The 11,913-nt window shown below is 45.0% G+C and overlaps 2 protein-coding genes and 1 non-coding gene across 13 annotated transcripts in view; 1 reads left to right on the top strand and 2 right to left on the bottom strand.

The window, feature by feature from the left end:
* Positions 1–8: 8 nt before the first annotated feature.
* Positions 9–1,600, bottom strand: LOC108133343 (zinc carboxypeptidase). Its single transcript, XM_017253213.3, has 5 exons — positions 1,393–1,600; positions 1,212–1,339; positions 763–1,153; positions 316–703; positions 9–258 (listed from the first exon to the last, which is right to left on the bottom strand). The coding sequence occupies exons 1-5, from the start codon at positions 1,561–1,563 to the stop codon at positions 50–52; spliced, it is 1,287 nt and encodes a 428-aa protein (XP_017108702.2). The 5' UTR covers positions 1,564–1,600; the 3' UTR covers positions 9–49.
* A 557-nt stretch (positions 1,601–2,157) lies between these two features.
* Positions 2,158–11,913, bottom strand: part of Wdr62 (WD repeat domain 62) — a 55,177-nt gene continuing 45,421 nt past the window's right edge. For 4 of the 11 annotated variants that reach the window (XM_017253202.3, XM_017253199.3, XM_017253200.3 and 1 more), the window contains 13 exons: positions 10,659–11,908; positions 10,276–10,598; positions 10,075–10,217; positions 9,750–9,797; positions 7,449–7,560; positions 4,706–7,225; positions 4,395–4,490; positions 4,168–4,313; positions 4,033–4,108; positions 3,883–3,957; positions 3,614–3,817; positions 3,392–3,548; positions 2,158–3,332 (listed from right to left, as the gene is read on the bottom strand). In XM_017253202.3, the coding sequence (XP_017108691.3) occupies positions 3,158–3,332; positions 3,392–3,548; positions 3,614–3,817; positions 3,883–3,957; positions 4,033–4,108; positions 4,168–4,313; positions 4,395–4,490; positions 4,706–7,225; positions 7,449–7,560; positions 9,750–9,797; positions 10,075–10,217; positions 10,276–10,598; positions 10,659–11,908 (5,325 nt within the window). In that variant the 3' untranslated portion in view covers positions 2,158–3,157. The remainder of the gene's footprint in view (positions 3,333–3,391; positions 3,549–3,613; positions 3,818–3,882; positions 3,958–4,032; positions 4,109–4,167; positions 4,314–4,394; positions 4,491–4,705; positions 7,226–7,448; positions 7,561–9,749; positions 9,798–10,074; positions 10,218–10,275; positions 10,599–10,658; positions 11,909–11,913) is intronic. The other 7 variants (XM_017253204.3, XM_017253201.3, XM_017253205.3 and 4 more) reach the window with 3 other exon arrangements.
* TRNAG-GCC (transfer RNA glycine (anticodon GCC)) lies at positions 9,474–9,544 on the top strand. Its single transcript has one exon. It is a non-coding gene; the product is annotated as a tRNA-Gly (tRNA).

Here is an 11,913-nt window from a genome sequence, read left to right as displayed (position 1 = left end):
TCGGTAGCTAATCTTTATTCGTTTATTGCACCAAGAATTTTCCCAGCACTTACAAAGTCTTGAGCTCAAGATAACCCAGCTCTTCACACTTATCTAGGAGAGCGGCAATGCCAATCAATGCCTCCTCGGCATTGGGAACTATGTGGGTTGGTGGCAGAATGAAGCCGTAGCGTCCAGTGTCGCGGAACTCGATGGTATAGGTAATTTCAATGTCCTGCTCATTGTAGGCCCAGTCAATAGTGGCTCCAGAAGCGGGATCTGGAAACAATACCTCTTGAAAATTTACCCAAATAGAGCAGAGCTATAATTACTTACAAAGTATTCCAGCAGAGGAACCGTATCGATAGACAGTGCCATATGGCAGACTTTCCACAGCATCGGCATAGGCTTTGGCCACTTCCATTTGGTCTTCAAAATTGGGGGGAAATTCCTCACTGGTGTGGCCATAAGGCGAAAGTAGGAGCTGACTATACGAATGGAAAGCAATCAAGACATTGAACTTCTCCTTGTTGGCCGACACGTAGTTCGCCATGGCCTGGATTTCTGGCTCGGAGAAGGGAGCAGGACCTCCATAGTCCTCGGCACAGGGATTTTCGGATGCTCCACCGTTTTCCATCCAGTGGGAGTCGTAATTCCGATTGGGATCAACTCCCACGCAGGTAGAAATATCCGAGGGCTGACGAGTTTTGCGCCACATGCGGTCCTATTAATTATTTGTTATTATTTCAATTTTTTACTTATTAAGCTATATCCAGTCCTTACCTTCTCATGAGTATAAACAAATCCATCCACATTAAGCACTGGAATAATGTACCAGTCATGGCTCTCGGCCAGTTCCCTAACAAAGTCATCCGTGGAGGTGAGAAATTCATTGATTAGCCACGTGGCTGTGGCGGACGTGATCCACTCCCTGGCATGGATGTTGGACTCTATGAACACTCCCGGATTCCCAGACTTGTAGGATATCTTAATGCCACGAATGGTCCGGTTCTCATAAGACTGTCCAAGGACAAATCCTTCGGTGATAACAGGATAGGCAGCCAGGATTTCGTCCAGCCAGGCATAGATCTCATCCAAGGTATTGTATTTTGACCAGCCAAAAGAGCCATCTCTAGCGGCCATGAAATTTTCAGCTTTCTCGGTGTTGATAAGCCTAGAAATTATAGATTACATTTTAAATGGCCCTTTAAAGCCTGAGAAATATTACTCACTCTTGCACATTCTTTATGAAAATATCTGCGGTGACGTTGGCTTTCAAAACTTCCTTTTGAAAATCGTCAAGGGCTCCAGGACTAACCATTAGATGGATTTCATCCTTGGCCTCGTGCCAGAGTTTGAACTACATTTTGAGCTGTTAGGATATATCATTTATAAGGACTTATTGAAACTCACATTATCGCGATCTTCAGCCAACTTTCTTAACCAATCCCTTTGATCCTTTGTTTCGAATCTAACTTTGTACACCGAATGGTTATCATACCGTATCCTGGTGTCCTGCCCAAAACTTGCTCCTTGGGCCAGGCCAACTAATGCCAAGGCTACTAGAAATATATTCACTGACATGCTGAGTGCCTGGAATTCAGTAAGCGACTATTTTTTCTTCAAACATCCAGGCCAGACGATGGCCATATCGTTTGGGCTACCAATAGCCATAATTCGATTGTAAAGATAGTTGTACAATAGTAATGTGCTACTTATGTCTGAAACCTTATCTCGGAATATTTAATAACCGGAGATTCCGTAATTCATTCATTTCATTTATAGGAGTCAGATTAAAGGCAAATTAAATATTCAAAACACACATTTTTTGGTAAATCTTGAATTTAATTTTATTATTCTGATTTTCTGTGTCGCTTAAATGTTACGTAATACAAAATCTGCGCCAGTTAATTGAATTAGTCTCGTGTGTTTGCTGTTGTTATTTGGTTTTTTATTATCCCATCCTATATATACACCTTCCTTGCTGGATCCGAGTCCCATATGCTGGCTACATATGGCAAGGTAGCTGAAAACTGAAACATCTTCCATGATGTTGTGGCCCCCACCAACTTGGTTGCTAAATCACGTTAATATTTAGCACAAAGTCATTGGAAGCCTTTCACTCTTTAGTTGGTTAACAAAGATAGAAATAATGTAGATTGTAAGAAGAAACAAGGGTTAATGTTTTGAAAAATTATGCATTATGTATTATTTTTGCTTTTAATTTGTTTTTGTTTTTGTTTAGTTCAGTTTAGAGTTTAGATAGCATAATTAAATGTAAGTGTTGATTTTGTTTTCTAGTTGAAGCTAAATTTAATACATTTCGTTTAGTTGTAAATTATTGTAATGTAAATTTTAGGACTAATTCAAGTTCATATCTAGGTATATTTATATAGGTAGTGTTATAATTGTTGTAAATACAATCGAATAATTAACTAATACAGAATAATTACAGAACAAACTGCATGGGAATCGTTCAATTGCTCAATAGCTCTGCTCATAAATCCGAAACTACCATGTCGTGGCATGTGTAGACGCATTAATATATATTTTTTGTGAGTAGGCATACATAGTATAAATTGGTATGGGTATAAATTGATTGAATTCTCGTTTATAATTTTTGGAATATTCAATTTTGACACACAATGATCTTCACAAACTCTCCTCGTTGTTGTCTTGTACATTTTGACTAAATCGGGGAATAGAAAGTGAGTAAACACAAAACAGAGAAATTAAATCATAGAAAAGAAGGCATAGACTAAGCGCACTTTATAACAACTCGCTTGGACACTCCATCCTTTTCCATCCTCCATCCTCGCCTTAAACTCAAATAACACTTAACACATATTAAACTTAACATTTACAGAATTTAATTCAATCTAAACGCATTTTACTGCCACATAATATACGGTTACTGTTACAATTAAAAGAAATGCACACGCGCACAAAAAACGAAACGGAATCCTTAACATCATCTAATTATTAAAAAGAACTTTACATTAGCGGTTAGTGTTAATTAATTACAAATTAGTAGTGGGGTTTCCATGTCTCCTTTGAATTTGTGGTTCAGTTAGGTGTGGTTTTCATCTTGTTCTTTGTGTGGGATTCAATTAAATAAATAGTTTCTGGTTAGTCTGCCTTCCAATTTAGTCGTTTAGTCTAGCCTAAGCTCTACACACTAGGAGTTATTCTCACAGTCATCGGGTTTGTGCTTCGTGCGTAAATTGCTCAAAAGATCGGCACAGTTGTTGACCATCATCAGATAGTCTCCGTTCTCAGCGTTCAGCTGCTCGTGGTTCAGTCCACCACTGTTCCCGCCCAGTCCGCCACCATTGTTTGTCTTCTCCGCTTGTCTGCAAAAGAAACAGAAGATATTAATATCAGGATATCTTGGAAAGATGTTTCAACTTACCTATTGGTGGGGATGCTGCTGAGCATATTCCTGGACATGATCAGCGCATTCTCCAGTTCCTTCAGCAGCAGCGAATTCTTAAGATTGGCATGCAACTGCATGGCTGCTTGGGTTGTTGTATAAAGTTTATTAATCACATTGTGCACTTGGGCCTCAGCTGCAAGTCAAAAAACATAGGAATTAGAAACCTATTCTAACTAATATCAATGGTTATAGTCTTACGATCTGTGCCCTCATAATCCTCTAGATTAGTAACACTATTCCTCTGTTTTCCAGCATTGCCTGGACTACCACTTAGGTTGTTGATCAAGATCTTGCTCTTGTGATCAAAGCCCAGATTTCTTGGCCTTGGCGGCACAATGGGCTTGTTATTGGCAGTGCTATTGGGCGTCTCCTCGGAGCTGGAGTCATCCTGCATGGGTGTGGCTACAAAAAGAGATTTTTGATAATTATTTTAGGGTTTTGAAACTATAACTTATCGGTTTACTTACCACTGCTAAAGTTTGGCGTTTTGCGACGATTGTTGTTAACATTGTTGATCTTGTTGCTGTACTGGCGATTGGCAGCTGTTTGGATTAAAATTGAAGATATTTAAGATATAAGTTAACTATAATATAATATTATATAATTAGTTTGCTTACCAATAGGACCATTACTGCGTCCCTGTCCGTTGCTGGCACTGCGCAAGCGATTGCTGTCCTCAGGCTCTGAGTCGCTCTGGAATTTATTTAATTTTAATATTAAAAGTAAAATATTTACCAGTTAGTATTACTTACACCCTGGTTAAGAACATTCATAGAGTTGCTGGAGGCACCTAGACCTGTTTTACCCTGGAGGCTGTTCCGCTTGCTGGCAGATCTGGAAATGTTGCCATTGCGGTGTTGAACCTGTGGTTTTTGTGGAGTTCCATTCGATTTTCCAGCTAGAATAGAAAGTGTTTATTAGTACCTTTCAAATATTTAAGCCTAGAATTAATTAATGTTGATTGGAATCGAGGGCTTACGCTTGCCAAAGTTGCCCATGTGCAGGTCGCTCAGCGAACAGGCGCGGCGTATGGAGGACTCCTCGATGGGCATGGGATTGAGCGTTTTGGGATTGCCTGTAAATGGGGGCACAGATTAGTTTTGGCTCGGATCATGCACTTGTTAAGTCTAATATCAATGTATATATTTCGTGTGTGCTAGGATATACTGAATGGGTAATGGTTGGTTGGATAAAAAATAAAATAACTAGTTTCAAACTGAGAGTGCGCTAATGAAGGTGTCGGTTTAACTCAAGAGGCACAACAACCAAGGCGAAAACTGCGACTCAAACCTGACTCCATCCTTAAAACAACAGCAGTCCTGGTGCCTTCCTCATCATCATCAGCATGGACAGTGGCTTCGGCATCCAGCTTTTCGTCATCGGCCTTGACCTCTTTGGCCAACTCCACATCCTGATTGCTGTACATGTCCGAGAAGTCAGTGCTCTCCAGGACATCCGGCAAGCTGCAGTTCCTACGCATATTTCTCGCATAGGCACAGAGGTGTGACGCCTCTCCGGAGGTCAGTTCGTCATCCTCCATTGGCTCCTCACCGCGAGCCAACATATCAAAGTTCATGGTCAGGCTCTTCACGTAGCCCTTCTCCTTGGCGTTGCAGTTGAAGGGTCTTAGCCGGGACTCGGTGGCCAAGCGTATCTGCTCCATTTTGCACTCCTCCATGGCAATCAGTTTCTCAATGATATCAATCTTCTTGGCGATATTCTGGCACTGATGACTGGTTGTGGTGGTGTCTCCCTTTCCTCCCTTGCCCGATTTCTCCCTAATCCGTCCAGCATTATCTAGATTTTTTCTATACTTCTCCCTCTCTTGTTGGATCTCATCAACCACTGCCTGGAGTTGGGGTTTCGTATAGAGCTTTAACGATTGCATATTTTCCAAGTTCTCCGGGGCATTGCCATTCTCCGCAAAATACATTTCGAAGCTACGTTCCCCGTAGTCGCTGGGTAGACTGCCTACCTCTAGTTCCATTTCCGGTTCCGGATCGGGCTCTTCCTCCCGGCTGATAGCCGCCTGCCTCTCCCGTTTGGCACTAGGCGTGTACTTGATCTGGGAGACTGTGTTGAAGCGAACTGAGATCTTGGGTCGGTTCTTTTGCCGAACACTAGTGGCTCTCCTGCTGCTCTCGGAGTTATCGAATCTGGATACCTTCTTTAGGCAGCTCTGGGTTCTTGACCCACTTCCGGCCAGAGCTCCACTGCTCACCGAGCTCCTCATGGCCGGCCGTCGCTGCTGCTCACGCTCCCTCTGCTTTTCCTTTTCAAATTTTTGCAAATTATGCTCGAACTGCTGGACCACACTGGCAGTTCTCGACTGGGATTTCTGCTGGTGCTTCTGCTGCTTTTCCACTTGGCTTAAAGTGCTCATTAGACTCTGGGGCTTTGCTGGAACGGGAGGCTTTGGCTTGAGCTGTTTTCTTACAAACATAGTGTCTCCCGACTGCATGCAGGGATTTGAGTTTCGTTGTTGGCGCTGCTGAGCAAAGTCCGTGCTTAGCGATTTATTAACTCCCGAGTTGTATTGCTTGTTTTTCGATCGCAGAGTGGGTATATTTTCAGAGGCCTGGACCTGAGCTATTCTTGGATATGTCTTCGAACTGGGCAGGGGCTTCAGCGGCTCTAGATTGTAGCTGGTGACATCAAAGCTATCTGTTGCAGCGGCATGCTGCTGCCGCATGTAGTAATCAAAGCTTCCATAGGCATTGGGACTGTTTCCGTAGGACTTCGAAACAGGGCCATGGATGATAAAGTTCCGGATGCCGGCATGTCGTTGGTGGATCACCTGCGCCACCTGTGGATGCTCCAAAGGAGCACTCTGGCAGTCGCTCTCGTCGGAGAGCACACTCTCCAGGCTGTTGCAATAGCTACCGGCTCCATCGCCATCAGAGAGCAGGGACAAGGACTCCTGACTCTGCTGTCCTGTCAGGAAGAAACTGGCACTGGAATGTCGCTGCGTCTCCAGGAACCTGGCCTCCTCCAATCTCCTCTGGCTGGCTGCAAACTGCTCTGGCTGGAGGATGTCCGAGAGGGACACTTTCCTCTCACACTGATAAAACTCCTGGTAAACGTAGTACTGGGTGGTGCGTCTTGTGGGCGTGGAGTCTCCCGTGGACCCCAGGCCTCCCAAGTTCCTCAGATTCGCCGGCATGGAGTAGGAAGCCGGCAGACCTCCTGGCTCGTCTAAATCTCCATATTTTCGGGTGATTTCGTCAATCATCTTTTCAGTATCGGCATGGATCATATCCAGGATGGTGCGGGCATCGTCCGCATAGACGGAGTGTCTCTTGGGTTCGCCCAGAAGAGCTCCCCTTTCGTTGCCCTCGGCCGACCACTCCACCTCCTCGTGGACTGGTGACACTGGACAGGACTTGTAGTGCTTTAAAATACTGGGTGTTCTCCTATTATTTCCGGCAGGATTCCGTTTAACCCTTGGCGTAGTTTGCTGTTGCTGGCGTGGCTGCTGTTGGGAGTTGTATCTAGCTCCCGCAGAGGATCCCCCTCCAAATGGCACTCCCGGTGGCGGGTGTATCTGATGAACACCCACGTGATGAGGATAGGGAGGATAGTGCTGTTGCACCTGCCGCATTGTCTGGAAATTCTGTTGCAGCTTGGATTTGGGGGCAGCGCAGTTGAAAAATTGCTGAGAGGCAGTTGGGGCATAATGGGGCTGCTGGCTTTGGGGATGTGGCGGCTGCTGTTGCTTCTGGGGCTCCTGCACTGGTAGATATTGCTGCTGGGTATTCGCGGTTGCGTTTTGGGGGCTAATGTACTGCGGAGTGTCATGGGAAGCAACAACTAATGGGGTTAGTCAAGTTTATCAAGTTTATCATTCAGGGGGTTTATGACAATATTATTTTTTACCGCAATGCGCACAACAAGGATAGCAATAGTCAGAAAAAAGAGACAAGAACAAACAACGGAGAAGAGAGAGAGTTTTGGTTTCCATTAGCCTACTGTCCAACTCTTTAAGGGCTCTTATAAGGTCAATCAGGGGTTATCCATCGCTTGAAGCACTCACCTGGCTTTGTATATCTTCCGGGACCACTGCCCGTATTCCTCGAGCCATCCAAATTGGCAGCCAGACTCAGGTCCGATATGCTATGGCTTCCCCGAAGGGGTCTATGGCCTACCTGTGGGTCGAAAGATAAGTATTGTAATTAATAAATGTTTCATTTCTTTGACTTCTGATGTTTTAATGTGTTAACCGAAACAAAATAATGTACAGCTTGTAGAATGATGAAAATAAATGTTTTATTTGTTATAAGCTTGGGGTTTGAGGTTTATAGCTTCTTTAATTTAGCTCTCTGCGAAGGCTATATCTCTGCCAATATCCATCCGATTCTTAAGCGGAATACCTTAAACGATTTTTAGATCGATTCTCAACAAATCTGCATCAAAACCTAGGAACAAAATATTTTTTAGATTTTATGTCAAATTTTCTGGGGCATCTTCTTTGAAATTCCGAAAAAGGCATGGAGGCACCCATGCGAAGGCTATATCTCTGCCAATATCCATCCAATTCTTAAGCGGAATACCTTAAACGATTTCTAGATCGATTCTCCACAAATCTGCATCAAAATCTAGGAACTAAATATTTTTTAGATTTTTTGTCAAATTTTCTGGGGCATCTTCTTTGAAATTCCGAAAAAAGGCATGGAGGCACACATGCGAAGGCTATATCTCTGTCAATATCCATCCGATTCTTAAGCGGAATACCTTAAACGATTTCTAGATCGATTCTCCACAAATCTGCTTCAAAATCTAGAAACAAAATATTTTTTAGATTTTTTGTCAAATTTCTGGGGTGTCCCCTTTGAAATTCCGAAAAATGCATGGACGCCCCCAGTAGCCCCCTGCGAAGGCTATATCTCTGTCAATATCCATCCGATTCTTAAGCGGAATACCTTAAACGATTTCTAGATCGATTCTCCACAAATCTGCATCAAAATCTAGGAACAAAATATTTTTTAGATTTTCTGTCAAATTTTCTGGGGCATCTTCTTTGAAATTCCGAAAAAGGCATGGAGGCACCCATGCGAAGGCTATATCTCTGTCAATATCCATCCGATTCTTAAGCGGAATACCTTAAACGATTTCTAGATCGATTCTCCATAAATCTGCATCAAAATCTAGGAACAAAATATTTTTTAGATTTTTTGTCAAATTTTCTGGGGCATTATCTTTGAAATTCCGAAAAAGGCATGGAGGCACCCATGCGAAGGCTATATCTCTGTCAATATCCATCCGATTCTTAAGCGGAATACCTTAAACGATTTCTAGATCGATTCTCCACAAATCTGCATCAAAATCTAGAAACAAAATATTTTTTAGATTTTTTGTCAAATTTTCTGGGGTGTCCCCTTTGAAATTCCGAAAAATGCATGGAGGCACCCATTAGCCCCCTGCGAAGGCTATATCTCTGCCAATATCCATCCAATTCTTAAGCGGAATACCTTAAACGATTTCTAGATCGATTCTCCACAAATCTGCATCAAAATCTAGGAAAAAAATATTTTGTAGATTTTTTATGATCTTTTCTGGTTGGCCTTTAAAATATTTAAAAGACAATAATCAATAATCATTCTTTTCTTAAGTGGAATATCCTAATGGATCCGTATATTGATACCCTATTAATTTTATGCATTTTGAATATAGAATCGTATGATGGAAATATAAATATAAACGCAGTAAGTCATAGTTCCGTTAGTAAATAACAACCATACACAACGTTAGTAAGTACTAATTCAATATCAAAATAGTACAAACGGGTTTATTTAAGCATCTGTGTTTGAGTGAAGTTAGTGGGATGAGTTGCTAAATGGTTTGAGTGGTTTTCTGGCTGCTCAGTGAGGTTTTCAGTGGTGCTGCGATAAAGTGTTGAGGGGTTTGGTGGTGGGGAATGGGGCCGCGACATCTTTAGCCGAGTTGGCTTATCTGACTAAGCAAGTTTCTTTTTTAGTCGCTAGCTGGGGCTATTTTTAGACTCGCTAGCTATTGCGGCGCGATGCCACATGTGGGAAGTTGGATTGGACTTTTCCAAGAAGCATCGGTGGTTCAGTGGTAGAATGCTCGCCTGCCACGCGGGCGGCCCGGGTTCGATTCCCGGCCGATGCAAAATACTTTTTTTTTCAATATTTTAATTTTTAGAAATTTTAATAATTTTAGTTTATTATAACAATCTTGTTTGAAATGAAACCACCTTTGAAATTTATTATATGTTAGTCTTAAAAGCATTGTGGGTATTATTTTTGTCAAGTATTTTTAAGCATCAATACAAAAAGCAGCAAAGAGATTTAGTAGGCATCTGAAATCGGCTCACCTCAACTATAGCATTTAACCTTGGGTTGCCATTCTTGCGCGTTGTACCCTAAACACACAAGTTACGCAACGGTATTTTATTTATTTTTTGGGTGCATTTTTTTTGGGGGTTTTGGGAGGTTGGAGTTTGGAGATTGTAGGACAGACCAGATACCAAAAACAAATAATGGGACACATAAAAAATACAGAAAAACACAAAAGAAATAAACAAATTAGATGAGGAAATAAAAAAAGGGGGGAAAAAGTCTCCCGAGAAGGGGGGGACATAGACGGAAAACACACTGAACGAATGGCGGGACCTTGACCGCCACAACTGTAACACTCACATTCTCCAGCTGCTGCTTGACCTTGTTGATGACCTGCAGCAGCTCCTCCTTCTTGGTGCTGGTATACGACTTGGTGATGGTGGGCGGCGCAGCCACCCCTTTGCCATTCTCGGTGTTGTGCTTGGCGCTGATGCTGCGGCGACCTAGGACGAACACTTTTGGTTATTAAACTCTTAAATCTTCTCGAGAAAGCCATCTTACTGCTGGTGCCCCGCTCCATGGGCGATGTCAGTCCGGGGCCTTCGGGCAGAGCGGCGTGCAGGAAGCTGTTGCTGGTCTGGGGCAGGTTTTCGGAGCTGCCACCCAGAGTGGAGGCCAGCGAGCGCTCTGCATTTTCGGCACTGGGCGTGGAGCCTTCGTCCTCGGTGTCGGATGTGCCAGTTCCGGTTCCAGTGCTGGCCGTGTGCGAGCTTCCGTTGCCACTGAGGGCCGGGGGTGTCAGCTGCAGGCCAGATTTCTCGAACTTTTGGCGGCGCACCGACTTGCGTAGCTCCTCCTCGTTCATGGCCGTTACTTTGAAATCTCTGCAAGAATAAAATTAAATTAGTCTTCCTCTCAAAAGGCAATCGATGGCTTTAAGTTACGTGGGCGTGCTGGGCGCCAGGTTGTTGTAGAACATTCCATGGTCCGAGCTGGTGCGTTCGCCATCGGAAATATCCTCCACGTCGCCATCATGATCGTGGGTGTGGGTATCGAAGCGCAGTCCGGGTTTCCCCCTTTTATCCGGCAGCTGGAGACGCTGAGGTCCGGCTCCCGAGCCCGGAGCAGGCATGGCACCATTAGAGGCTGAAACAGCCAGCGAGGAGACGGAAGACACTGTGACCACCGTTCCGTTGTTGCTGCTACCAATGAACTTCAGTTCGCCCCTGCGGGTCTCCATGCCCGAGTCGATGGACGAGTCTTCGCTCAAGTAGGTTTGATTGTACATGATGTCCTTGGAGGAGGCACTGTTGTAGTCGGATGTCTGGACATTGACGCCACTGTGTCCGCCCACCGACGAGACTGTGCCCAGGGGGCTTTCCGAGTTCGAACGCAGATCGTCCGCCGTCTCCAGCTGGGTGCTCCTCTGCGCCCATCGGCCCCGGGCCCGCGGCGCCATCTGTTGACTGGGCGAGGAGCTGAGGTTGCCCATCGAGGAGGCGGCATGGAGGGCGGGAACAGCATTGGCGCCACCACCACTGGGCGTGGGGATGGACAGAGCTCCGCTATCCGAATCCCCGGCAGCCTTGCGCATCGCCCACTGTGGCAACTGTCCCACATCCGAGAAGCGCTCTGTGACTCCAAACTTTGGCTGCAACTGAGGCTGTTCGATCTCGCTGGTGGGCGACTCCATAACTATGCCCTCCGGTGGCGAAATGGGCGCCAATGGCCTCGGCAACGGGGCATGCCCCGAGCGCAGGCGCTGCTGGGACATTCTCGCCTGCATGGTCACGATCATGTCGTGGGGCACCTGCCAAATGAAGATGCAACCGTCGCCGCTTGCCGAGATCAGGTGCCGGCAGTCGTTGGTGAACTTGAGGCCCGTGACCAGCTCACTGTGTCCGTACATCCTGGCCATGCACTCGCTGGAGTAATAGTCGTAGACAGCCAGGGTCTTGTCCGTGCAGGAGGTGGCCACGTAAATGCCACTGGGATCTAGGCTGAGCTTGATGAGGCTTCCCTCGTCCGAGTGGGAGCCCTTGAAGGTCTTCGTCTGCTTGGCATTCTGGGTGCCATAGACCCGGACATTCCTGTCCTGACAGGCTGTCAGAATGTGTTTGGCATTCGAGTCCACCTCCATGTCGTACAGAGTCGTCTTTCCAGAGGTGTTTGTGCCCCGCATGAAGATGTTTCCCTGAG

Source organism: Drosophila bipectinata, chromosome 2L (assembly GCF_030179905.1).
Source record: "Drosophila bipectinata strain 14024-0381.07 chromosome 2L, DbipHiC1v2, whole genome shotgun sequence".
NCBI lineage: Eukaryota > Metazoa > Arthropoda > Insecta > Diptera > Drosophilidae > Drosophila > Drosophila bipectinata.
Note: the sequence above shows the minus strand (reverse complement) of the source record. Positions and strands in the feature narration are given on the sequence as shown.

Excerpts from the sequence above, each read along its gene's own strand:
- LOC108133343 (XM_017253213.3), bottom strand. The coding sequence starts at position 1,563 with ATGTCAGTGAATATATTTCTAGTAGCCTTGGCATTAGTTGGCCTGGCC. Across the intron at positions 1,340-1,392 it reads TGGCTGAAGATCGCGATAAT|TTCAAACTCTGGCACGAGGC; the intron begins GTGAGTTTCAAT and ends CTCAAAATGTAG. Across the intron at positions 704-762 it reads TTGTTTATACTCATGAGAAG|GACCGCATGTGGCGCAAAAC; the intron begins GTAAGGACTGGA and ends AATAATTAATAG.